This window comes from Desmodus rotundus, chromosome 2 (genome assembly GCF_022682495.2).
Source record: "Desmodus rotundus isolate HL8 chromosome 2, HLdesRot8A.1, whole genome shotgun sequence".
Taxonomy (NCBI): domain Eukaryota; kingdom Metazoa; phylum Chordata; class Mammalia; order Chiroptera; family Phyllostomidae; genus Desmodus; species Desmodus rotundus.
In genome coordinates this window covers 115,640,407-115,667,863 of record NC_071388.1, presented here as the reverse complement: position 1 = coordinate 115,667,863, position 27,457 = coordinate 115,640,407, and the positions used below count along the sequence as shown (strand labels likewise).

Genomic DNA, 27,457 nt, shown 5'->3' with positions numbered 1-27,457 from the left:
TTACCGCCTCCTAAGCAGAGGACCCAGCTAGAGGCAAGGATCCCTGCAGAGGCCAAAACCAATACACAGTGGACATAAATGAAGATATGTAAAATACTATTCAACCCTCACCCTCTTAAGAAAGGCAGTACACTGCACAGCTAAAGGGTGAGACATTTTTTATTCAGCTCCATTTCCACACATTGAAGTTGAAAGAAAAGGGACCATGGACTCCAGGCAACACTATGGTTCAACAGAATAACCAGAACCAGGGTATTGTTGCCAAGGTTCTAGAAGCTTCTGGGCTACACCTGTACAATCCATGTTGTGCAGTGTAAAGAATGGGTTTCGGTGTCAGGTAAGCCTGGGTTCTGTACTCTTCCTGATGGCAGCAATATAACTGACCTTGCACTTTCTTTGCAGTAAGGATCTAAGCTTTTATTTAACATACGGACTATAGTTATCAAAGGGACATGGAAAAGTAGCTAAATTCAGAAGGAGCTGAGAAAGGCATTCTAAACACTAAGAGAGAATGAGGGTTGGGCACAGACTAAGTGTTGTCTGCAAACAGGCAGGCAGACACACGTCAGCTGAAGAGTGATGTGTGGAGAGAATTGCAGCTCCTGAGGAAGGGGAACTTCCCTGCACACATTGAGCTTGCTCAGGAGAACCCTGCCACCCAGCTCTACTCCTCATGCAGAGAGAGGGAGCAGGGGACTCAAAGTCACGTGCAGCTGGGAAGTGAGACACCAGGGTTGGATTCTTCCATTCATTCCATCTATGGCTGCTTTCATGTCTCAGGCTAACAAACCACGTGACTCGACATACACAGAGAAGCAATAATGGAGGCAAGGGCTACTGTGCAAAGCAAGAGTCCACACAGGCAAGAAGAGAAAAGCAGGCCATGATATTAGAACAGAGGGTTAGAGGAAAGAGCTTTTAATGGATTTACTTATGACCACTGGAAAGAGGACTTGGCATTAACAGTCATCTTTCCAGGACTGCTCTTAAATTACAACAGAAGGATTGCTTATCATTAGAAAAATGGGTCACAGTCCAGGTGTGAGAGGAACCTCTCTTCAGCTGGTGAGGTTTGAGGAGAGGAAGAGAAAGTACATTTTAATGTTTAATGAGGAATGATAAAATATTTAAATCACCTGGGAAGGAAATAAAAGTACACTTGAACACTCCCATTCTAAGCTTACCCAAGAAACATCAAGATTACTCACAGTATCTTAGAGCCACAGAAATTTGTTTTCCCCCTGGAGTCAATGAGAACAGGCTGTTAAATAGAACCAAGATAACAGAGAGCATGAAATATACTTCTTACGCTGGGACTGTGAAACTACTTTAGCGCGACTGCGGCCTCGATTATCAGAAGGTATAGAGGCGACGTTGGTGGCACTCCCGGAGTTTTGTCGTCTTGTGCGAATCCGACCTGGAGAATACAGCAAAAACAGTGTTTCCGTAGGTTTTCAGTAAGTACGACCTACATGAGGAAACAACCTACCCATAAGCAAAGGGCACTGACTGGGCCACCTACAAAGGGAGCAGGTCTTCCCCATGTGTGGTCCTAACATGTTTCCCTATGTGCTCACACATTCCTGGGATCTGTACACACAAGTTCTAAAAATGTGTTAGGAACTCCTGAGAGTGAGTCATGAACCTATCAGGTGCTAATGTTCCAACTACTTTAGCATGTCATATTTTCAGATGAGGAGGTGATATTTATTTGAGGATTTTTCTCACAATTTTTTCTGATTAAATATTCTTTTTTATTGGCTACAAATATGTCAAATTTCTAGAAGCAGAAAATATTAGCTGTTGTCTTAAAAATACCATAGAAAAAAATGAGTAATTGCAAAATACTCAGCAATCAACAAAAGCTACAACGTCCTGGATTATAAATGTGTCTCGGTAAGTAGCATTAAACTCCTATTATAAAGCATGTGTGGCCATAAATTTCTAGGCTGCAAAAGATAAAGATAAAAAGAATAAATATTAGCATCTAAAACTATTACAAAATAATACTGAATGTTAACTGTAATTGAAAAATAAAATTTTTAAAAAATAAAAATGTTTTAAAAATAAGTATTAGAAGCACCTAGAGAAAGGATGACCTAAAAATAATACCACGTTGTAGGCATTTATGAAGAGTTTCCCACTCCAGCGGCCTGTTAACCCCAATTATTGAACCATGAAAAGATAAAAATAAAAATAAATTCAGAAATGCAAAATCACTAATGAACAGACTTGTATGATTAGGAATTAAACTTCTTTAAATTCAGGGATTTTGTTGTTTCGAAGGGTACAAAATGCCTCTCCTGCCATACAGCAATCTGACAGAGAAAACACAAACCAATTTGAATCCCTACTGGCTTCTTATATTGTTCAAAATCACTTCTACCTCATCATGAGAGAAAGCTTGCAGAAAAGCAACACAGAAAAACAAATCTTAAGGCTTGAAAAAGGTTCAAGAAATGGAGGTAAGAAGCAAGAAAAGTATTGCATTAAAAAAAAACTACAATGAATGACTTTTAATATCAGTTTAAGGAAAGACATACACAAACTCTAGAATCTACACTAAAATTAAGAGCTATACCATGTATTATACTGAGTGTGTATGTGTGAACTCAGAATCCTCAAACAACATATAAGTAATTATCCCCATTTTACCATGAGGAAACCAAGAAATGGGAATGAATTAATCTGTCCAAGGTCACATCACTGGTTTGGATACCTGTGCCTGCCTGGCTTGCTGGCCTATGAGTGAGGATTTTTTACTTTCCTATGGACGTCACCAAGCTAAATTAAGACACGCACCAGGGCAAAGTGAACATGAAGAAAAAACTGAATTTCTTGTTTTAAATTTATTATAAAATATTTAAGTGACAAAAACTGATTTTTTAAATGAACATCCATACCCATTCAGCTTAAAAAATAAAAATCTTTGCTTTCACCCCTATATCCTTTATCTTCCTTTGCATTTGGTAACATGATCCTATACCCACTGTTCACCATTCTCTTGGATTTCTTTATATTTTTTAAAGTATATTTTACTGACTATGCTTTTACAGTTGGCCCATTTTTTCTCTCCCCTTTGTCCCCATCCACCCTGCACCTCCCCCTACCTTCAGCATTGCCTCCTCCTTAGTTCATGTCCGTGGGTCATACATATAGGTTATTTGGTATCTACATTTCACATACTATTCTTGACCTCCCCCTGTCTATTTTGTACCTACTTTTAGGCTTCTTATTCCCTGTACCTTTCCCCTCATTCTCCACCTGCCCCCTCCCTGATGACGCCCTCCATTTCTGTGATTCTGTTCCTATTCTAGTTGCTTGGTTAGTTATTGCTTTTATTTTTTAGGTTCATTTGTTGATAGATGTGTTTGTTGTCATTTTACTGTTTATAGTTTTTTTTATCTTGTTCTATTTCTTAGATAAGTCCCTTTAACATTTCACATAGTAAGGGGCTGGTGATGATGAACTCCTTAAACTTGATCTTACTTGGGAAGCACTTTATCTGCCCTTCCATTGTAAATGAAAGCTCTGCTGGATACAGTATTCTTGGATGTAGGTCCCTGCCCTTCATGACTTTCAATACTTCTTTCCAGCCCCTTCTTGATTGCAATGTTTCTTTTGAGAAATCAGTTGATAGTCTTATGGGAACTCCTTTGTAGGTAACTGTCTACTGTTCTCTTGCTGCTTTTAACATTCTCTCATGTTTAATCTTGGTTAACTTAATTATGATGTGCCTTGGTGTGTTTCTTCTTGGATCCAATTTGTTTGGGACTCTGTTTCCTGGACTTCTGGAAAGTCTATTTCCTTTGCCAGACTGGGGAAGTTCTCCTTCACTATTTGTTCAAATAGGTTTTCAATTTCTTGCTCCTCCTCTTTTCTTTCTGACACCCCTATGATTCGGATGATGGAGCATTTACAGTTGTCCCAGAGGTTCCTCAGCCTCTCCTATCATTTTTTTGAGTTCTTATTTCTTCATTCTGTTCCAGTTGAGTGTTTATTTCTTCCTTTTGTTCTAAATCATTGACTTGAGTCCCAGTTTCCTTCCCTTCACTGTTGGTTCCCTATATATTTTCCTATACTTCACTTTTCATAGCCTTCACTTCTTCCTTCATTTTGCAACTGAACGCAATCATTTCTGTGAGTATCTTGATTACCAGTGTTTTGAACTCTGCTTCTCATAGGTTGGCTATCTCCTTGTTGCTTACTTGTTTTTCTAGAGTTTTGATCTGTTCTTTCATTTAGCCCATATTTCTTTGTCTTGAAGCACCTGTTACATTGTAAGGGGCAGAGCCTTAGGTATTCAGCAAGGTGGGGCACTGCATTGTGGCACTGTACGTGGGGGAGGGGTTAGAGAGGGAACAATGCTGCTTGCTTAGCTGTCACCCAGCTTTCAGTCACTTCCCCCACTACCCACAAGTGCATTGGGCCCTTCTGGTGCTGATTATTGGATGGGGGGGGGGTCTGTGTACATTCTGGGACCCCGTTGACCCCTCCAACAGACTCTTCTGTGAAAGTGGGAGTTTCTTTGGCCACAAGCCCTCAGGTTTTTACAGATGTTTTGAGGCTTTAGTTCCCTGCGCTGGAACCCTGTCTCGCTCCCTAGTTGTTCCTCCCGGTTTATCTGCATACAAATATGGGACTGCCCCATCTGCCAGGCAATGTCCTCTCCCTGCTCTCCCCTACCCCATTGCCCACCTCCTCCCCTACCTACTGGTCTCGATGAATGTTTTTTATTTAACTCCTTGGTTGTTGGATTTCCATATGGTTTGATTTTCCGGCAGTTCTGGTTGTTTTTTTGTTTTTAAATTGGTGGTTGTCCTTTTGGTTGTGTGAGGCAGGAAAACATATATACCTATGCCTCCATCCTGGCCAGAAGTCCCCATTTTTCTTAAAAGATATGCTTTACTGCCCTGACCAATATGGCTCAGTTGGGTGGGAAGAGTCCTGCACAGCAAAGAGCATGGCTTTGATTCCCGATCAAGACACATGCCTTGGTTGTGGGCCAGTCCCCAGTTGGTGTATATACAAGAGAGAGATGATTAATGTTTTCTTCCCACATCAGTGTTTCTCTCCCTTTCTTTCTCCCTCTCTACCCTTCTCTCTAGAATTTTAGAACTCTTAAAAAAATGCTTTACTAACTTTAACACTAATCTTATAGATAAAAATAATACTATTAAGAACACAACTTCTATTAAATCATGCTTCTGGAGAAGTGGAGTAATTTTAAGAGCTCTGTTTTTAAATTGAACTTATTTGAAAATAACTGTAGACTTGGATGTAATTGTATGAATACAGAGAGATCCTGTTTGCACTTTACCCAATTTCTCTCAATGGTAACATCTTACAAACGTATTGTACAAAATCAGAGTAATAGATTAAAGGTATTGTGAGCTACTGTGCTTAAACAATTTAAATAAATAAATAAAAGTATTGTGGGCTAACTACATCAAGATAAAATGCAGTCTGCTTCACAGGTTAGCCTTTTACAGTAGCTAAATAATATATGACAGTAATGTAGCAGTTCCTAATTGTGAAATCATAATCCTGAGGGTAGGTGGTTCTAAGCCACTATCTTAAGCAGAGGAAGTCATCCTAAATTTCAATTATATAAACCATCATATGCTTTCTATCTAGAGACTTTTCAGAGGGACGATCTTATCTAGCATGTGCTAATCAAAGACCTGTATAGACTAGAATAGCTATGTCTAAAATTCGAAGGTCACTGCAAAATCAGCAAGGCCTTCTTGAGAGTGGCGTAAAAACAAAAAAGTGGATCTGGATACGTGCATTCCTTTGACTATGTTATGTCCTTGTGTGTAGTAGAGAAGACAGCACTTAGAAGGCACTTACTACGTGATTGATGAGTGAATGAATGAGAATAAATGAATGAATGGGATACTGTCAGTGATACCAATAAAAATGGTATGATATAATTCAGTAACACCATAGAGGAGAAAAATTTATTTTAAAAAAATGTCTGTAAATTACCTGGTAGAAAGCCTTTATGAGCCTTTAACCTGAATAATTGACACAAATATATTTTCAAAACAGGAAAGCAAATTTTGAGAGGCCCACAAAAGCACAAAAGAAAAGGAAAGAACAGAAAGGAAAGGATGTAAAAGTCAGGTGGTGCTTCAGGAGTAATGAGCTCTGAGACGAGCAGCCAGGAGGACAGCAGCACAATGTCACACCAATGCTACTCCCCAGTGTGGGCTCCAAGTCAAAAACTACGTACAGCATTCGTAAGTGCCAAAACTCAAAGGAACAACAATTGAACAAGAAAGGAGGAGAATGTGGGTAGAGGTAAATAAAGCAAAACCCAGTAAAAATAGAATGAAGAGTGAAGGGAAGAGCATGCAGTCTCATGCAGCGACCTTAGTGAGACAAGTGGGCAGGAGGCAACACTCGGTGAGAACAGAGGACCGGGGAGAGGGAGACACATCTCTATCACAGAAACAAACCGCTTACCCTCTGCTTTAGTGGCAGTACCATCTTTAAGCAAATTAAAAAACAAGGGAAGGGATAACAGGGAACAGTTAGTAACATTAAAAAACTTAAAAAGCAAAATGTTATTAGCTACTAAAAAAAGCAAAAGTACAATTTAAAATAAAATTAAAAGGGAAACAAGTTCAATAGCAAAGCAGAGTCGAAAGCAAGTAAAAGTGCCTGATCTTAAAATCAGTTTAGCATCATGTGCTTTTTGCCTTTGGAAAACAACACAAAAAAGGGCAGCCCAGGGCAGGGTCTCGGTTGATAGTGATTGTTGTTTTCTCGTTTAGTCAACCTTCATCCCATTAAGAGTTCCTTTTTCTTGGAACAAAGTACTACCAAAAGGGGTAGGGAGGACACAGGACTAAAAACTAAAGTATGAAAGAGTCACCCAAAGGGCAGAGGCAAGTGAGAAGTTCAGAGAAGCTAGCTCTAGCAGTGCCTATCCCAACTACTCATCAGCAGCAAAGCTGTGTAGCATGGTACCTGAATCAAGGCCTACTGACTCCACATCTTCCCTCATGTGTCTGGACTCTAGAAGTTCGGAAAAGGATCATCAACTTTAATGCTATACTTCTGCACAGATGTAAAGTATCAACCTAAGCAGTACTTGTAAAAACTCCTCAGTGGGATTATGTTGTATTTCAGGGGGGGGTTATTTTTTGTTGTTTTGAACATAAGGAAAGTTAGAAGTAGTCAGGAAAAGGCAAGAGAATGGGAATACTCCCGGTTTTATTATTTGAAGAGGTAACACTGGGCTGAAAATTTACCAGTGAAGGGCAACTCTCCATCACCAGACCAAAAGACCAGGGTGCTTTGACTAGCACTGAGGGACGTCTACATGGTCCGTATTAAAATATCCCAAATATGAACAGAAAACAAAAGTTACTTACTGAGGACTCTAAATGGTTTTTACTCAAGTTTTTTAGCAATGAAACAAATACTAGTTACAACCTCTCAAGTCTGGATTAAATATATTGGAAACACAGGAAAGTACTTAAAAAACTGAACTAAAATTAATAGAACTACTTTACCAAAGGAGAGAGTAATGCCTTCCCACTAGCAACGTAGTATCATAAAAACTCCTACATAATGTTGTATCAGTTAAATGGCACAAAAGGAGAGCCCCTGCTGGGTTTCTTCCCAAACTAAATGCATCCATCATGTATGAGGTATTTACATACAGAAAACAAGACTGATTTAACAAACATTCCAAAGCATATACCTTTCAAACTAATAATGTTCCTGTCATAATTAGTTTCTATCCCTATCATATATCTGAGTTAGGTGGCTGTTATTACAATAATGTATCGGTATAGGACACAGGTGACAAACACAGGGCCCGTGGGCTGAATCCGGCCCTCCACCTGGTTTTATTCAGCCCGACACCTTGTTTCTATCCGGCGGCAGCACCAAGCTCTTGCTTAACTGTTAAGGAGTAGTTACATTTACACAGTCCTAAAATTACATTTGGCCCTTTGAAGGCAACCGCAAAGCTGATGTGTCCCCTGGTGAAAATGAGTTTGACAGCCCTGGTATAGGAGATTCAAAGATTCCATGGCCTTCTCAAGGTTCCCAGGCTAATAAATGGCAGGCCCAGCATCTCCTTTTGGTGTTTGTTCTGTCATTATGCTTCCATGTATAAAACAGTTTTAGAACACTAATTTTGGAACTGATTTTAGAATATGTAAATCACATAAATCCATCTCAATGTTTCATAAAGTTTAAATTATATTCATTTCCATAAAATCCAAAATAAAACCAATCCAGCAAAGTCCCCAGATTTTGGCCTTGGAGAACTTTGCTCTAACAAAAATAAAATAAACCATCAGCCTTACGTACGGCAGGTATGTAGTATCTGCTGAAAAACTGAGAAAATGATATAACACCCTGCCAGATATTAGTTCGAAAATTATTTTTTTTTAATCTATGAGGCTATCGTTAAAATTAAGTGCACGCTCTTCCCAAAGTGGCGTGTGGAAGGACAACACTCTTGTATAATTATGTTGGTTAATAACGCCAACAGCTCTGGCTGGTGTAGCACGGTGGATTGAGCGTGGGCTGTGAACCAAAGGGTTGCAGGTTCGATTCCAAGTAATGGCACATGCCTGGGTTGCAGGCGCGGTCCCCAGTGGGGGTGCACAAGAGGCAACCACACATTGATGTTTCTCTCCCTCTCTTTCTCCTTCCATTCCCGGTCTCTAAGAATAAATAAATTTTTAAAAAATCTTAAAAAAAAAATAAGTCCACCACATTCCTCTAAAGATCCCTACCCTGTTGTCATTCCTCTCCTGCTCCTTCCACACCTCCCCTACTCCAATTACATTCTCAAATTAGAAAATATCTAATTACAGTGACTATCTTTGGTGAATTCCTCACTAAACCCTTCCCCCCTGCTCCCACCAATGTCAGGAGGGAGAAAAAGCCAGCTTTGGCAACATGGGAGGGAGTGTGTGGGCTGCTATCAAGTGGGGAGTGGAGCTGAAGGAAGGCCGTGCTCAGTGCCACACACCATTTGAGCACCAGTGTACCTGCTTGTCACTAACAATGATGCTCCAGAGGAAGTGAACTCTCAACAAAGGGGAACTGTTAACCAGCAGTAAGTGCACAGAGTCACTTATACTTTAAACATCAGCATTGCAACAGTGACAATTTCTTCAATTACTCTTTTTTGTAATTAACTAAATAAATCTGAGCAGAGGTACATGTCACCTCAGAACTTGGGGGAAGAGGTGGTGGGGATCTGGTTACCTAAGGATGCATATGACCCTGGAGGTAAGGCTGCTGCAGAGCTGAAGGGCGTAGAGCCTGAAGCTGAGGAGGCTTTGGATTTGGCACTGGCTGCTGCATTTACATCTATATCACTTCGAGACCGCTGGAGGGACCCAGTCGTTGATGTAGATTTGGTACTGACTGAAGAAGCTTTAGTGGTAAAGGAAAAAACATTAGTAAGAAGTACACTAGAATTGTAAACATGTATCATTAAAACTACTTTGCTTTCCTTTACAGCAAATACCAAGTTTTAAGAGAGGCTAGAACACACAGCACTAACCAACACTTCCTCCTCGTCAGTGAAGACAAGTTCAACCCATGCTGAAGAAATTTAAAATGACTGCAACTATACATACCTACTACATTTGTCTTGCTGTAATCAAAGACTATAATAAACCACAAAGAAATGAACGTATCTGGTTACTATGAGAAATGAAAACAATAAAACATTGTTCTCATCTGGCCAGTTTCCTCATGACGTGGCAAAAAATGCGTACTCTTACCCAGATGCCCGACCCTTTCAGGAAACATTCCACTCCCCTGATTCTAAGGGCCACCATGCTATTGCTGCTGCTCAAAGCATCACAGTTGTCTTTACTCTCTGACCAAGTGACCATAGTGAAGCTCTCCACTGTTTGTGGCAATGTCTACACATGCTGGAGGGAAGTGTGTGAAAAAAAGGTCACAAGGCTCAATTTCTGCTTGAGTAAGTCCCCCTGACAATGTCTCCCTCACAGCTAACAGCTCCTGGAAAAGTGGGGCTCCACTGGGGGCAGCTGGAGCACAGGGCAGAGCAGCTCACTCTGCAAACCTAGCAAGGAGTGGAGGGCAGCCTCTCTGAGAAGCTCAGCCCACCTGGGGTTAGTAATAGAGGACTCCATGGACTACCTTCTCCACACTGTCAGTCTTACCTCTGGAGGCGGTACTTCCAGTAGAACTTCTTTTGGCAGAGAGCGGCCGACTAAAAATAAAGGTATATATCTGTTTATTATCAAATGTGCACTTTACATGCATTAATACAAAGACAATCTGTAACTGAAAATTATGAATAATGAATTACTTCAGAGTTTTAAGAATTTCTCAGGAAATTTGGCCCACAATCTCACAAACACCCATTTTCAGAAAAACTTTACCAGTATATTGTGGACTATCTCCCAAACACACAGAGATAAGTCCTAACTAGAGACAGACATTAGAAATCCAGAGTAAAGATATTACATTAAATCCCAGGTTTTGAATGCCCTCCCTTTATAACTTTGTCTCCAAGTTAATAAATACATACTCTTAGAAGACACTACACAATTCACTCCAAAACTGTATTATTGTACTATCATATAAATTTAACTAAAAACTACTTAATGGCAGAGACCAAGGCCACCTATTTCTTACCATTCCCACAGTATCTTACCTAGTACCAGAATCTGTCTGAAGTAATGGGGATTTATAAGAGGCACATATACATACAAACACAGCTAGAACTTGTATTCTTGTGTAGCAAATTTTTAATATAAAATCTCACACTACTGAATTCCTTACTTCAGACTCTCTTGAGAGCTAGAAGATGAGCGATCAGATTGCGGCAAAGACACAATGCTGTCCGAGTTCTTCAAGTGGGACTGCAGGGCCTTCTGGTAGGAGGACTCCAAGGTGTGGTATAAGTGCTCTGCTTCTCTGCTGAAGTGACTGTGGAAACCCCAGTAACACCTTGGGAAAACCACACAACTTCCTGTTATAGCCAGTGGATCTGGACAGGTATTTCACTGAGCTCTGGAGTACACTACATAACATTTTCAAGGGCCAGAATCCTGTTTACCTGTCCTTATTTGCAAGAAGACTGGGTGGCCTTAAGGAAGATGAGGAGCTAAAACTGTGGCACCTGAACTAGGCTTAAAACCTGAAGGGGGACTCATTAATGGTAGTTTTTATCAAGGCAACTTGACACTTGTTGATTTGAGGTATTTAAAAATTGCCTTAGATAAGATGTACCAAAAAAAAAAAAAGAAGGGAAGTTGCTCAGAACTACTTAAAACTGTTACTGCATTAAAACTAAAGACCTAGAAGGGGAAGAATACAAGGATAAAAACAGCCTAAGTACATCATTAACAAATATAGTTCTAACTTTTTACCAACTATTAATTATGTCACTTATTTTGATAGAACTACCAAAGATGAAGTTGTGGTAAGTGCTTCAGTGTCAGTATAAGATCCTCCAAAAAAACTCAGAAACCAAAGAAATATAACTTAACTGAGAGAGCAAAGAGCAGTAAGTATTTGGTCAAGACGTATTAATGCAGCTATGTTAGGCAATCATACTCCAGATTAGGAATATTAACCTGTGTCTAGAAGAGGTGGTCAACTACAAGAGCATAGGAAAAAATCACAGGTACAAAACCAGCAGTACTTGTCCATCCCCGCCCTGCCCAAGAGAAAGACTTAAGCATAAAATTTCTGGTACTTATGGTCACAATGGCGAAGTTATTCCTAGGGAGGTACTGAATGTATGGTGCCACAGCCATAGGACTAGAATGTAACTGCCTCAGCAAGTCCGCACTGTGACCATCCTGAGCCTCGGCTCTCCCCACCATCCCTGACTGTGATGCATGCTTCCCAAATGACTACCTGATACTGCAAAGATGTGATCACAGGGAAAGAAGCCCTGTGATCAGGACTTTTTCACAGTAAATCAAGAAGTCAGTCTGGATTATGACTTGGTGTTTAACAGGGCTTAATGAATAAGAGAATACACTGAGCATGCATGTAAGTGCTCTTCTGATTCATGGAATAATAGTGTCTCATAAATTTAAAAATGAGCATTCTGTTTTCTACCTCAATTCTGATAATGTTCAGATAATATCAATTACTCTTTCAGGTCTGGGCACTAACCGACCTCCTAAACAAAAAACTACAGAAAAATTCTGAAATGACCTTCTAGGGTCATATTTAAAAGTCACGATTAACAAAATATTTTGACATAACTTAACGTGTTTTTAAATAAGGCAATCTAGACAATGCATATGAAAATAAAAGTAGTGAATAAAAAAAGTGGTGTAGAAATAAACACTTACTTTCTGGCTTCTATTCTTGCTTCAGAATCGGCATCCTGTATTCCCTTCTTTATTGTTTCGGCTAATACTGATATATGTCTAGATATTTAGAAAAGAAAGCAGCAACAATCATTAACATACGTGTTATACAGACTGAAACAAGCATGAGAAACAGCTTCAAAATGGCAATGGGAGAGCCTTTGTGCAACTTAACAAAATCAGAGCACTCTCTGCAGGTCTTCTAAGTCTGTCCCAGTGCCCTACCTGCCCAACCCCCCACCTAAGTAGCCTGGATAACCCTACTCACTGGTGTGATTTTTTTAAAAAGTTATGGCTTATTTTTCTCATGCCATACTTATTTAGCCCAATCTTTTATGAGCCAAAACAACAAAACCCTATTTTTTCTGTAATCAGAACTAGTTTATGTGGATATTTTAATGAAATAATAATCTTAATACTAAAGAGGCTATCCACATCACATTTCTGTAGTTAAAGACAATGTTTTTTCAAGCTCCACTAAGTACCATGAACAATTTTATAAAATTATGTAAAATTTTATAAATAGATCATCTTTATTCATGTCCTACCCTAGATGAGAAGAAATCATTAAATTGTCTCATTGACTATTTCATAAAGTTTTAAGAAAAGGGAAATGACTGGAATGAATCGTCTCATACAACATAAGACTACTGATTTTTCCAGCCCATTCACAGTCTTACCTTCATTCCTTCATTTATTCAATTAATATGAGTACCTGCTAGGGACAAACACTGAGCTGGGATGAAGGACTACATGGGACTACTTCCGAGTTCATGCTTTTCTGTTCTACTTGCCTATCCCCACATTAAATCACTCACTCCACTTTTCACCTCTAAATTCCAAAACTGCCAACATATAAAGAGGATACAATACCCATGAGATTAAAAAATGAGAAAATATTGGGGGAAAAAAGTAAGACTGTCTTCTAGATTCGAAGTATTTTCAGATGAAAATTTACCTCTGGGAGGCTAGGTTTGTTTCATCTCTGACCTCTGCAGTATGGATGGAACTGCCAGGATGATTTATTAAAGTTCCACTCTAATAAAATGTTTAATATGCTGTGAAGTTCTTCATAAACTAAAAAATGGGCATAACATCACCATTTATTTCTCCAAATTTCACTCAGAAATAACAAAAAATGACTCTCAAAATTCAGAGGCATGCTTCTATTTTTCAAGAATTCTGTGATAGCCCTGGCTGGTGTGGCTCAGTGGGTTGAGTGTCCAGCAAACCACAAGGTCACTGGTTTGATTGCAGGTCAGGGCACATGCCTGGGTCTGGGGTGTGGAAGAGGCAACTAATGAATGTTTCTCTTCCTCTATTTCCTCCCCCCTTCTCCCTTCTCTAAAGATAAACAAAACCTTTAAAAAGAAAAGAAAATCGGGTTTGAATTAAAAAAAAAGAATTTTGTCATAATTCTACTTTTTACTATGATGATGTAAAACACCAATCTGAATAAAGAGAAAACTGCTGACTTCCTAATACAGAGGGATCAAAGAGGAAACTTCCAAACAAGTGACATTCTTGTAAGACCTAGGAGTTAACACCCTCCCTACAAAGAACAACTTTAAACACTGACCTCACTGGAACTGACAGGAATGTCAAGCTGCAGAATCAGTCAATAAACAGTTAATCCTGGCTTTGTAGAGGTCATAGTGCACATGGTGCCTACATCTCTAGACACCTTAATATTACAATCAAGGAGATTCATCAAAGGCTTCTACCAATATTATATGGCTCACATCAGTAGAAGTAACAGAAGTAGTCATGAGAACAAATACTTAGATTCCTTCATTTCTGATAGAAAGGGGGCTGGACCATTCCCTCAGTCATTAACTCTCAAGATTCAATTCAGGAAAAAACCAGGACATCAGATGCTCACCGTTCCAGTGAATGTGTCTGCCATTCTTGTAAAAGTAAATCTAAAAATTCAAAACAGCGTCTGAAAATTGTAAAGGAAAAATATGTAACTTAGTGATTTGTATGTTAGTGAAAATAAAAGCTTTTTCTTAAGTGAACACTAGTTTTTATAATTGATAAGTTTCTTCTTTTATGATTTAAAAAAATAGAACACAAAAATGGAATCAGAATTGACACAATCAAAGCAAATGAAAAAAATCAATCATCTATGGAAGTCAAAAAGAAAAATTACAGAGATGTAGGCAGAGGATACAGGAGTTCCCTCCAAACCAGAAGCTTGAGCTTCATGGCAACATTGCTAAAAAGGTGCCCCTTTCTCATTTGTTTTTATACTACCTCAAATAATGCGTGCATACAGTACGCAAACATGCACAAAAGATCAACATACATTACAGAATCAGGCTACTGGTCTTTGCATTAATTTCACAGAATGCCTTGCACATAAAAAAGTAAAAAAATACAATGTAGGACAAAAAGCGTTTGCCCAATTTTCCTTCTAAGAAGGTCCTAGGTAGTGCTTACAATGCATTTTTCTTTCCGAGCTACTCAGCTATTTCCCTCTCTTCATTATTTCAATACCCTTTCTTTTCCACTCTTTTCACTTTTGTGATCTTTCTTAGTCTGATTTGTGCACAAAAACTATTCCAGTCTCATCTCCTTTGGATTGCATTACCATGTTGGGTGAAGTCCAGGATATCCATCCTTAAAGGAATAAATCTTTACAGTTTTGGGAACCCATTCAAGGGAACAAGTCAGTAGGTAATCTCTAATGACTACACTTTCTTTCCCATGATCTTCCCAATTCAAAACCTCATAATTCATGCAATTATTAATCACTCAATAAATCTTTAATAACCCCTTATCCTACGCTAGATGCTAGATACAATGGTAACCAAGACATAACACAGCAAGCACAATAGACAAGAAATGGCCTGTGTGCGAGCGCACAGGGGCTCTAGAACACACAGGAGGGTGATTTAACTCATTCCTAGAAGTGGTAGGAGACTGTGGGGGTTTACAAAACAAACTTTCTCCAAGGAAAGACTGGTGTATGCCCACGTCCTTTCCCCACTATCGCTTCCCCCAACCCCGCTCTAATGTAGGCCTTTGTTTATTCTTTTTCTACCCTTTTCCTCATGTCATTTCCTGGTCTGACTTTTCTCGTCTCTCTCTCTCTTATTTTAAATGTGTGTGTGCATATGTCTATATGTATTTATCTCTTAGTGAAAAGAGATCTTTGGTGCTAATTCTTGTCTTAAATATTAATTTAAAAAATCACCAGTAATTAGGTTTTGTTTTCAACTTTTTAGGCTATCAGCACACACAGAAGTCTATCGATGCTGGCATTAAACACATCATTAATTAAAAACATCAGATTAGAGCTCGTCGCTTTTCTTCACCTACTCATCATTCAAAAACGCAACTCAAGTTTTAACTCTCTATGAAGCTTCTTGAGAATGTATCTGCTGGTTTTCATCACTGCTCTCTTAGTTCCTAAATCTACCACATGTGCTGTAACTCACTCGTACATTGCTTTGCATTATTGTTTTCAATCTCTCCAACTAAAATACAAACTTCTGAAAGGCAGGGAAGTTGTGCAATCCATTTATTACAAATTTTCCAAAGTGAAGCTAGGTACAGATTAAAACAGAAAAGTGCACTGCCTTGGTTACACTGCCCTCTTTGGCCCTCTTTACCTTTCTAAAGGCAGAAGGCCTGGGTGAGATGGTCTGTTTTTTCTTTCAGCATTAAGAAACATGGTTCTGACTAAATACAGGAACAGCAATCTGGGTGTGTGTCTCAGAAACTGATGAAGGGGTTGGCATTTCTATCATCACAGCACTTGCAGGTTGCTAGTCACATTTAGCACCAAAGGCCAGAACTGTTAAATGCTGTATACTGAGTTGTGTTAACCCGAAATTCATGTTGAGGCCCTAACCCCAGTATGATGTTATCTGGAAATGATGGGGCCTTCAGGAGGTAATGAAGTATGGTTCTCATGATGGGATGAGAAGGCTCAGAAGAAACACCAGAGAGCTTGCTCTCTCTCTCTGCCATGTGAGGACACAGCGAGAAGGCTGCCCCTGCAACCTACCCTCATTAGAAGCCAGCCACTGAGGAACTCTGATCTCAGACTGCCAGCCCCCAGAATTGCGACTAAACACATTTCTGTTGTTTTAGCCGCCCAGTGTATGGTATTTTGTTGGGCAGCCCAAGCTGACTAATTAAACATCCTGTAATGTTCCCCCACAAAGATCTGTGGCACTTCACTGCAGCAACTCTACCGAACAAAGGAAAAACACACTTTGAACCTCTCTGGGAAACCTAAAACAATACTAACAACAATAACAGCAGCAGCCACAAATTCTAATACTGGTTACCACTTATTAAGCTTTTACTAAGTGTTAAATCCTTTTACCTAAGAGACTGTGGACCTGCACAACAACTCTACACAGGGGTAGTACTGGGTTGGCCAAAAAGTCCGTTAAGTTTTTTCCGTAAAATAAAAGATATTTTTCATTTTCATCAATTATTTTATTGATTTGGATATTTTGAATATGTCGGCTTCCTCCTCCTATTGGCTGCTAGTGGGTAGAGGCCAGGGGTGCTAATAAACATCTTCCAATGCAGAAGACAGCCTCACAGCAAGGAATTACTTGGCCAAAATGTCAATAGTACCTAAAAACTTCGCAAACCACCTTTGACACATTCGATGAGTCAGTCACAGCACCTACTCCATACACTGCATAAATCTATTTTTCACATTTCAGTTGCATTTTTTCCTTTCTTGAAATAAAGCATAATACAATTAAGATATTGCATATTTTCTTCCATCTTCAATATTAAAATGGCTGCACAAAAATTCACCAATTTTGATAAGTTTTTTTAAAAGCATGCTGATATGACAGCTGTCACAACACAATCTAACAAAATTGTTTTGAACAAAGTTAAAGACAACTAAGCACTACTAGTGCCATCATACCGAAACAACTAAACAAACTTTTTGGCCAACCCAATACTTTCATTCCCAACAGGACAAATAATTAGCACATGGGAAGAGATGACACTCCAACCCAAGTCTGTCTCTTCTAGAATTCACTATCACCCCTCTACCTTGCTGACTTCACACTCTCATCTCTAGGACAGCTGAAGCTACTCCACTCTGTTTCCAAGGAGAAGCTGAACTGTGGGTCAAGGGCAGACTGCATTCCTTAGCTATATACAATTTGGCCATGTAGTTCAAAATAAAGCTATTTCAGTGGAAGGAGCAATTTCTTTCTGCCTAGCTTTATACAGGTTAGATTATTCCCCTTCTCTTCTGCATGCCTTCCATGAAACTGTAAGATGTAACTATAAAGCTCCTGGTATAATCCACTGAGAGGCTTCAGTGGTATCCATAAATCCCCTGAAAAATCTACACAAAAAGCACCCTTGTGTATTTACATTTTCCTGGCAAAAGGGGCCACAGATCCGAACAGACTCTCAAAAGACTCTGTGATTCAACAGTCAAGAATCATGAATCCCACCTGGAAGAGCCCTTATTCCTCACATGTCATCTAAGGCAGCTCACTCATCAGGACACAAGACAAAACAGGGACTCAGGGACAAAGCCCTAGCTAGCTATCCAGGTTGTATCTTCTGGGTTTATCTTCCATAACTATGAAAAGAAGCAGGTGATTGGTCAGGATTCAGAATCCCAAAAGTCACTATGGGAAGATTCAAACATACAACTTATGTTAATTTTTTCTTGCATGTATATAGTTACTATCTTCATTCATTCAAAGAATGGGTTACTCCAATGACGTAGGTAGAGAGACTATCTCAGGAAAAAATGTACAGTGGGATCCTCTATCCTTCCTCCCCACCCAATCCCAATTAATTCACACACACACACACACACACACACACATTCTCTCTCACACACACACACATGCATATGCACATTTGTAAGCACAAATAACAAAGGCTGCCCAAGTATACTTTCACGACTATTTAGATCATAATCCTTCAATGCAAAGGTACTGCAGCTACCTTAAATATTAAACATTTCAAACAAATTCTTTCGCAGTGAGAAAAATTTGTTTTGGTTTTTAAACAGTGCAAAAATAATAAGGAAACTATTTAAAAATTTACCTCCTAACTGCAACAGACTTAGAGGTACAGTTGCTTGTTATGACAGGTATTAGCCTAGGAATGTGTGTGTGCTGTAGAGAAGAACAAAAAAAGAGTGAACACTTGAAAATACAAAAATAATACATAATTAGGACAAACATTTCCTTACTAACCTTCCTAAAAGCACACATATCATCAAATTAGAATTTCACTGAGTTTAGAAAGGAAAAAAGAGTATCACTGGATATTACCAAAGGCCATGACAAAATTTACACAGTCAAAACAGATAACATGATATGTAAATAAGCCTAAAATTAAAACAAATTGTTGGTATAAAATCTAAACTATCTGAGTAACAGAGGTATGAGTGAGTTCAAAAGGGATCAGGAGGCCAATTTATTTTGATATTGTTTCAATGGAAATGTCCAGTAATAGCTCTGGGTTTAACATTTGAAGTAGGCAGTGCAAACAGTAAAAGGTAAAAATAATACAAAGTAACGCACAATAACCAGGAATATTCTGGGTTGACTTCAGTTAACATCATCAAGCCCCAGCTACAAGGGTTGCCTCTGGGAAAAAAGGACTTACTTGTGGGTGGATACAAAGAATTTTCATTTTAAGCTTTTGTGAATGACTAGGTTTTACTGAAAACTTACACATAACATACTCAAATAATCACTTAAATCTAAATCAATGTTTAGAAAACTTAACTGAAGAGAATATTTTGTTTCTGGCTTGCACGCAATTAAGTAAATGACAATTACAGGTGAAAAGTAAAACCGCAATCACAAATACCGAAAGTGGAACAAATGGGGACTAAGAAGCAGCACAGGAGTACTATCTGGAGATACGAAGAACAGAGCAGAAACTCAGCAGCAGATGGCGATGTTCAAGTATTTAAAAGCAATGAGTCAATGATCAGTATCTCACCAATACACATCATACACGCAATTCACATTATGAGATGTAAAAGGCTCATAGGCTAAAATAAGTGACGTAAAAACGGCCAATACTATATGTACAATATGACTCTAACTATATGTAATCACTCTAGTGAAAAACGCCTCTAAACAGTGCTTATCAACCACCAGTATTTACCACTTGCTTATTCTATGTATGGCCCCAAAACACACTTACCCGAATGATTAACCTAACAGCTACAACACCAGAAGTGGCCATAATTTTGGCACTGTTTGGAATTAAATTAAAGATAGTTGGCATAATGGCTTCAGCTCCATGGTCAAATTTATTCCCCAGAACTGATGATAGATGCCTGCAATAAGAAATGAATAATGGACAGTAGTTACATTTCTTGCAAACAGTGAAGCTTATAAAACCTCTTAACATTTTAGAGCCTTCCTTTGAAGACATCTAGGGATAAAGGACAAGAGTCTCCAATCTTTCCAATATACACGTAGAGGACCTGGCAAACAACAATTAGCCCAAGAAACGTGCTCCTTTTTTTAAACTAAGTCATTTCCAACTAATTACACTTCAAATAGCATAAAACAAATTATCATGTACTAACAAAACATAAACATGAAAACATTCCCTCACCCTTCTTTCCTCACCCTCCTATGTTTAATACAAAATATTCACGCTTCAACATGACTGCAGCCAAAACTTTTTTATGGGGGGTGGGGGAACAGTTAACACAAAGAGAAATGTCTTTGTAACATTTTTATTTTTAATTTACTGATTTCAGAGAGAGCAAGGAAGGAAGAGAGAAAGAAAAACATTGATATGTTGTTCCACATATATGCATTCATTGGTTGATTGTGGTATGTGCCCGACAGGGGCTTGAACCCGAAACCTTGGTGTAGTGGGACAATGCTCTAACCAACTGAGCTAGCCTGCCTTGGCTGCAGCCAAAGGCCAAAACTTTTGAACAGCCACAATGCCACCTTATGTTGCTGCTTCCTTATTATTCTGACACACCTTCTAACACAGAAGTTCCAGCTTCAAACATTGATAGAGGTTTTTCCTGCAATACAAGCCTTTAACTTTAATTTTATAGCTACAGCACTCTTCTAGAAACAAAAATTCTGATAATCATACTATATCCTGCCAGCAAAATCAATGAAAAAGCTTAGAAATGGAAGTTATAAATTTCATTTTTATGTATTAATAATAAGTGCTTCAATTTTAAAATAGAGGCTTCAGAGCTAAGTCACAGAATAAAGTTTAAAATCTGTCACACTTTATGTAATTGGGTGAGAAATATTGTAAAAGTACTGACAGAAGTGTAACTGTAATGGGTCTTGGAGACTAGTCAAAGTAACATTAGACAGACCCATCAGACAGACTCAATGAACCATCTCTGAAGCCTCTGATGAGGCTATGTTATGATACGCGAGAATCTGGAGCATTGAAGTCCTTACCCCAACGTGATACAAGCCTCCCGCACTACCTGAGACCGCAGATCCTTAGCAGATAGTTTAAAGGCTCCATCCAAAAGTCGCAAATGTTGAAAGAAGTTATCATACTCAGCAGCACCAGCCAAAAGTAAAGATCTAATCTTTTTTAGCTAATGGGATAGAGAAAAATTAGTAGTATACAAAAAACAGCATACAAAACAATAGAAGCCATCAAATGAGATCAACATCAAAGTTAAATGATATAGAAATCATCTTCCAAAAAGAATTCAGCCAATTAAATGTTAGCTAATATCCTGAACCAATCTTCACATTGCAAATAAGAACAAGTAATTTTTTAAATGTAGTATGCGATAGATATTGGGTTGGCCCCAAAGTCCATTTGGTTTTTTTCTCCATAAGATTGCTTTAGTAGTGCTTAGTTATCTCTAACTTCATTCAAAACAATTTAGTTAGATTATATTGTGACAGCTGTTGTATCATTGTGCATTTAAAAAAGAACTTACCAAAATTGGTAAATTTTTGTCTAGCCATTTTAATACTGAAGATGGAAGAAAATACACCAACATTTTTGGCATATTATTATTTGGCTTTATTATTTCAAGAAAGGTAAAAATGCAACTGAAATGCAAAAAAAGATTTGTACAGTGTATGGATAAGGTGGGTGACTAATGGAACATGTCAAAAGTGGTTTGCGAAATTTCCGTAATTTTGTGCTGGAGATTTCTCATGGGACGATGTCCCATGGTAAGGTAGACCAATTGAAGTTGATAGCAATCAAATCGAGAAATTTATCCAGAATAATCAATGCTCTACCACACGGGAGACAGCTGACGTACTCAAAATATCCAAATCAATAAAGTTATTGCTGAAAATGAAGAATGTGTCTTTCACTGTACCGAAAAAGCTAAATGGACTTTTGGCCAACCCAATATATTACAATTCTACAAAACGCATTTTGTAATTGAAAACATTTTAGTATATACAGCATATCCTAATGATAAAATAATTAAAACTTTCATTTCACCTTGTAAAAACCTCCTCCCTCTCTAAGCTTACCTTTGCCCACACCCCACTCCAACTGCCATTTATTTAATAAAGGAAGATGCAATCCTACAGTCATTTTTTAGTAACCTTCACTTACCATTACTAACAGGCTGGTCTAAATTTGAAATAGAATACAATAGCTTTTTTTTTTTTTTTTTACCACCCCTCTTCTTGCCAGCCAACCACTATAAAATAGCTTTTCTCAGATAAGACACACTTTCCCTTTAACGTTTAGCACACTTACTTTCATTAATCTACTTTTAAAAATATGTGTATAATTCTAGCAAGTGATGTCAAGATAGGAACAGAGGAATACACACTGAAGATGCCACTAAAAAGCAGCTTCACTGGACAATAATCACAGATTTAAATCTTTACCAAGATGAGAGTGGAGGGCATCACCTGGCATTCCACAATTAGGTCTTTGTTAAAATATAGGAAATACATAAAGGTGTAAGTTGACATGTTTTAAAAAGAGCAATAGAAGTGGGATATTCTACTAAAAGGTAAAGTGTTAATGCAGTAATTTATATTTAAAATATTTACTATTTAAAATTCATTAGAGCTGTATCCCAATTTCATAGTAAAGTATTTACAACAGATAAATAAATCTAATGAGAATATAATCACAGGAAGTCAATGGCTTACCGCATTTACTCTTTGCTCCCAATCATGCTTATCATCAGATAGTATTTCCCTGATCTTGTTTATGGATTCCTCAAGGTCTCGGCTGGAATAAATCTGTAAGCAAAATTAATTTACAATCAACATAAGAAAATTCAAAGAATAAAAAAGATTATTTCTTAATTATATGAAGTCAAGACCATTTTGTAAGTTTAGTAAAATAAATCATTTCATTTTCCAGAAGAACCTTTGAGATAACATCTGGACAGATTTGTCTTAGAATGAGTTTCTTTCCCATTGGGAGTACATATCCACTAGATATGATGCTCAGGTATGGATGACCTTGCCTCAAATAAAGCTTTATTGTAAACTTAAAAGATGAATTCACATATAAAAGAGAAAGAGGCCTACTGGGGAACTGTCAGTGATATACAAGTCATTTATGACCCTTAGTATTATATGTAACACCACATTATACATATTTAACTTTAATCACTCCCAAAGCTACTTTCTCATTTATCCCCACATCTGATAAGACAGGTAGGGGAATAATCAACCAAGAATGAGGCATGCTGGGAAGGTCAAGGACTTAAGGATGAAGCTCAGCCTAAAATGCCTACCTATTATCTTATTTATACTCATGTGGCAACCAAACAGCATGTAACAAGCAATTAGTATATACATTAAATGTTACAGGAATCCAGAGGACGAAAGGTTAATGTAGGCTAAGAAAAGTATTGTTAACCCCAGTAATTAACAGACAACACTGACATATTCAAAGCAGTTAAAATATGTGACTTTACCCCAACTTTTATCAATAACCTTTGCATCATCTGTTAGATACTTAAGTAAAGCACCAAGATGGTATAAACTAAGCTACTATTAAACCATTCTTCATAGCTTTTCAGACACCGAAATCCTTCAAATTTATAAATTTTTCTAAGAAAAATCCCTAATAAGCATGTTTCTTTGCTCCCTTGTATAGTCTAATCACTCCCCCCTCTCTTTTATATAACCTGGCCCACGAACTTATTACTAGAGCAAACAATTTCTCTCTAGTTCTTACTGAAAGATCACCTTGGGCCTTGAGTTTTACTCTTCGTTTCAGTTCTACAAGGTTCCAACATTTGGTAGTCTGCAACCTCAGTGCTCATGATGCTTAAAATTACCTTGCCTAGTAAGGAACGTCACATATCACATACTTGAAAAATGAAATTTGAAGAATAAGCCTATCCTTATTTTTAATCCAACTCAAATATCCTCACTCACCTGCACTACAGGTACATCATCAAAGGCTTTAATAAAATCTTCTTCATCAACAGCACCAGCTCCTTCTTTTGCAGCTATAAAAAAATTAATATTTTAAAAGAAAACAATGTGTATTGGAAGAATCTGAATATATACAATAAAAATTACATTTTGGTAGATTTGTAACCATTTACTTAAAGCTTAATAAAAATTTAGAGCCTTGCATGGGGGCTCAGTTGGTTGGAGGGTTCACCCACACACCAAAAAGTAGTGAGTTTGATCTCCAGGTGGGGCACGTATAGGAGGCACCGATTGATATTTCTCTCTCTCCCTTCTTTCTCTAAAAATCAATAAACTTACCCTTGAGTGAGTATTAAAATAAATTTAGAGTGTTGTGGAATTGACAAATATTACTGAAGTTTGATAAAGATGTAGTAGTTCTACAATATTATATACATTAGCTTAAAGAATTTAAAGAGACTATTTATTTAAGGATGGACAGTTTAGCCTTTAAAAGATTCAGAAGGTTTATATTCTATTAATGTATAAACTTTTTGAGAGATTCTAATAAAGAGGTAATACAACATTTAATTCTTCAGGGTATTTAGTTATATTAGAAATCTAGCATCACAAATTTATGAAATATTCAAGTAAGTTCTAAAAATTTTATAGTTTCATTTCGACTGTGTATCAGTCTCAAAACATTTTCATTTCCTTTGAACTCATGGGAACTGTGTCAATTTTTCATTTATGCATCAGCAGCAAGGTTCCCCTTGTTGGAAAATGCTTTGTATACCTCAGAGTTAATTGCTATCATTCAGGATACGAACCACACAATCTTCTGACATCTCATCAGGCATTTCCCCCCCCCCCCCCAATAAAGTTTTCAAAATTGGTGTCTATCGTCACCCTTGTAAACCCTCATTAATGATTTACACTGATCAATCTGAGCAATCTTCTAGACCTTCCTGTCAGACCACCTCTCTGGTGTTTGGTATCCTGATGGAACCTTGTCAGAAAAGGGCTTTATGGATGACTCCTGGCAGCAGTACATGTGCGCCATCGCCCTGATGAACAATTGCACTGCACCTACAGGCCAACTGTAAACAGTGGACAGTAAACACACTGAGATGTGGTGCTGGATCCCACTGAGTAGACAGGTCTCGAGGGCCTCCTCTGTGTAAGGCACTGCACCACATACCACAGATGGAAGAGGACTCCAAGACCGAAAGAATCTGACAAGAAGGAGCCAATAAAGAAATTCATGACCATGGTGTTAAACAAAATGGGGAGAAGATGAGATCAGGGCTGAAAGGGAGAACAGGGCTGATATCGCTGCATAATTTACACAGCTGGGATTTTTGGAAGAAAAAGAAATGGTCTGATCATGCAGAAATTTTCTAAACCTTGTTTGTAGAACTGATGCCACCCAAGAATAGGTCAAGGAAATGGATTAGAAGACTATTCAGCTATAAGAGAAATGAAATACTGATACACGCTACAATGCAGATGAACCTCAAGCAGCCCAGGATGGCTGTGAATGAGGCCCAAAACAAAATCGTAAATTTACTTAAAACATTATGAGATTTTTTTATGATTACATGGCTCAATGTATTTAATGTATGGCCTAAAACAACTCTTCTTCCAGTGTGGTGCAGAGATGCCAAAAGGTTGGACACAACATTATGCTAAATGAAAGAAGCCAGACCAAAGATCACATGTTGTATGATTTCATTTCTCTGAAATATCTAGCATATGTAAATTCCCAGGGACAAAATGTAGATTGGAGATGGTGAGGGACTAGGGCAAGGAAGAAATTGGGGCAATGTATACAGGGTCTGAGGTTTTCTCTTGGGGTGATAACACTGCTTTGGAACTAGATGTGTTAGTTGCACAACACTGTGAATACAGTACATGCCACTAAATTGTTACCTTTAAAATGGTTAATTTTACACTATGTGAATTTAAGCTCAATAACAACAACAACAAAAATTTTAAATGTATCCCCCAAAAAGATTAGAATGGCACTCTCTGCCATCAGTACAGCTCCTTTAATACAGACAGGGATGCTGGTGGCAAAGGCACTATAGTGCTGATCCCTCCAGTCAGCACACCAACACTGTAGGGCCAGTCCAGAAAGCATGAAAGACCAGCAGGAAACAGCATTCTGACGCTAATCCTGACACCAGCATTAACGTAGCTTATCCAGGAAGCTTAAAAGCCCAATGCTAACAGTAAGCACGGTTCTAGAGGAGTGGCTACATAATGTTTTCGAAGTAAAGAAGTAGGAAATTTGCATGTAAATTTACAATAGGACAGCAAAATGAAAGTATGTAAAAAGAACTCAAACTGTCTAAATTGGGGGGAAGTGGGAGAGGAGGGATTTAGAGAAGAAATCTTTGTTAATCAATTTTCAAGCCTCAAGGAGCTAATCCCCACTCATGTACTTAATTTAATATCCATACTGATCTCACAAGGAATAATGCTACCTGGAGTAACAATACATTTTAAAGACAAAAGGTACAATCTGACTTCTGGACAGTCTCAGTCCGGATGAACAAAAACTGGCTAGACAGGCCCCATTGTAGCTTCAAGCACTGCTGGATCCCAATAATCAAAAAATGCCATCAGGGTACCCTTTTGGTCAATTCCTTTATCTCTTAGCTATGCTTTTCTCAGTGTGGGCTTCATTCTCCTACAAGCTCTGCTTACCAAAATATGGAAACACAGCAGCTCAAATTTACATCCAACAAATGTATCAGCATTAACAGCACAGTAATTAAAGAACTGCCAACAGAAACATATTGCGATTGAGACTGCTTCACTTCTGAAGGGCACAGAAAGCAAATACTATGCATGTTTAGCTTCAAAAGCTTGCAGAGCTGACCCCACACCACCACCTGGGGCTTGGCCTTACCTGAAGACTTGGATCCAAGAGTGGATGATCCAAGCCGACGGGTAGTCCCCATTCCAACATTTCTCCGTGAGGTTGCTGGAGCTTTGGATGACGTAGAACTAGCAGAGGAAGGTCTGTTACCATCCACAGAATCTTCATCATCAAAATTTTTATCTGAAGAGTAACAGCAGCAATCATTGTTTTAACAAAAAGTACTTTTTCACCTGAACTTAAAATAACTAGCCTTAGAGATGAATGGTTTGCCTCCTCTTCTGAAATCTGAGGTACCTATCCAGGGTCTTTACAAGCCTAATGCAAGTACAAACATCAAGTTCGCTTTCATAAACCTAGAACACTTTCCCACCCCATTTCCAAAAATAGAGAACACATATAGAAGAAAGCAATCTCTCATAAAACCACAACCTAGAAATATGTTGGCATATTTCTGACCATTCTGTCATTTTTAAATAATAGCTGGCATAACACTATATTATATATCATTTTGGAAGACTGCTTATTTCAAATAAGTCAGTTTTTCAATATGGAAAAAATATACTTCACAAACACCTTTTAATGGTTGCATGGTACTTTGTAACTGGAAAATGCCATAACTAAAATACTTTGTTAGACATTTAGAGTGGTTCTAATATCTCATTAGAAATAATATTGTAACACCTTCCTACTTGCATTTTTTTTTGAATTTCTAACAATTTTAAGAAAAACATCCCTAGAAGCCAAGTTACTGAGTGGGAGTATAAAAGTTTTTTGATGTATACCGCCAAACTTATCTTCAGAAAGGTCATATAAACATTTCTTTTTCCTGGAAGTTCAAAGACATGCCCTTTTCGCTGCACCCTTGCCAAGACTAATTACCATTTTTAAACTTC

The 27,457-nt window shown here is 38.1% G+C and overlaps 1 protein-coding gene across 22 annotated transcripts in view; it reads right to left on the bottom strand.

Annotated features, from left to right (window-relative positions):
• CLASP1 (cytoplasmic linker associated protein 1) overlaps window positions 1–27,457 on the bottom strand; it is a 259,814-nt gene that overhangs the window by 87,219 nt on the left and 145,138 nt on the right. For 9 of the 22 annotated variants that reach the window (XM_053918559.2, XM_045203086.3, XM_045203089.3 and 6 more), the window contains 14 exons: window positions 26,592–26,744; window positions 23,696–23,769; window positions 22,451–22,543; window positions 20,762–20,907; window positions 19,518–19,653; window positions 18,402–18,472; window positions 14,230–14,289; window positions 12,330–12,407; window positions 10,801–10,968; window positions 10,176–10,225; window positions 9,244–9,414; window positions 6,979–7,026; window positions 6,472–6,495; window positions 1,310–1,417 (listed from right to left, as the gene is read on the bottom strand). In XM_053918559.2, the coding sequence (XP_053774534.1) occupies window positions 1,310–1,417; window positions 6,472–6,495; window positions 6,979–7,026; window positions 9,244–9,414; window positions 10,176–10,225; window positions 10,801–10,968; window positions 12,330–12,407; window positions 14,230–14,289; window positions 18,402–18,472; window positions 19,518–19,653; window positions 20,762–20,907; window positions 22,451–22,543; window positions 23,696–23,769; window positions 26,592–26,744 (1,380 nt within the window). The remainder of the gene's footprint in view (window positions 1–1,309; window positions 1,418–6,471; window positions 6,496–6,978; window positions 7,027–9,243; window positions 9,415–10,175; window positions 10,226–10,800; window positions 10,969–12,329; window positions 12,408–14,229; window positions 14,290–18,401; window positions 18,473–19,517; window positions 19,654–20,761; window positions 20,908–22,450; window positions 22,544–23,695; window positions 23,770–26,591; window positions 26,745–27,457) is intronic. The other 13 variants (XM_053918563.2, XM_053918565.2, XM_045203097.3 and 10 more) reach the window with 2 other exon arrangements.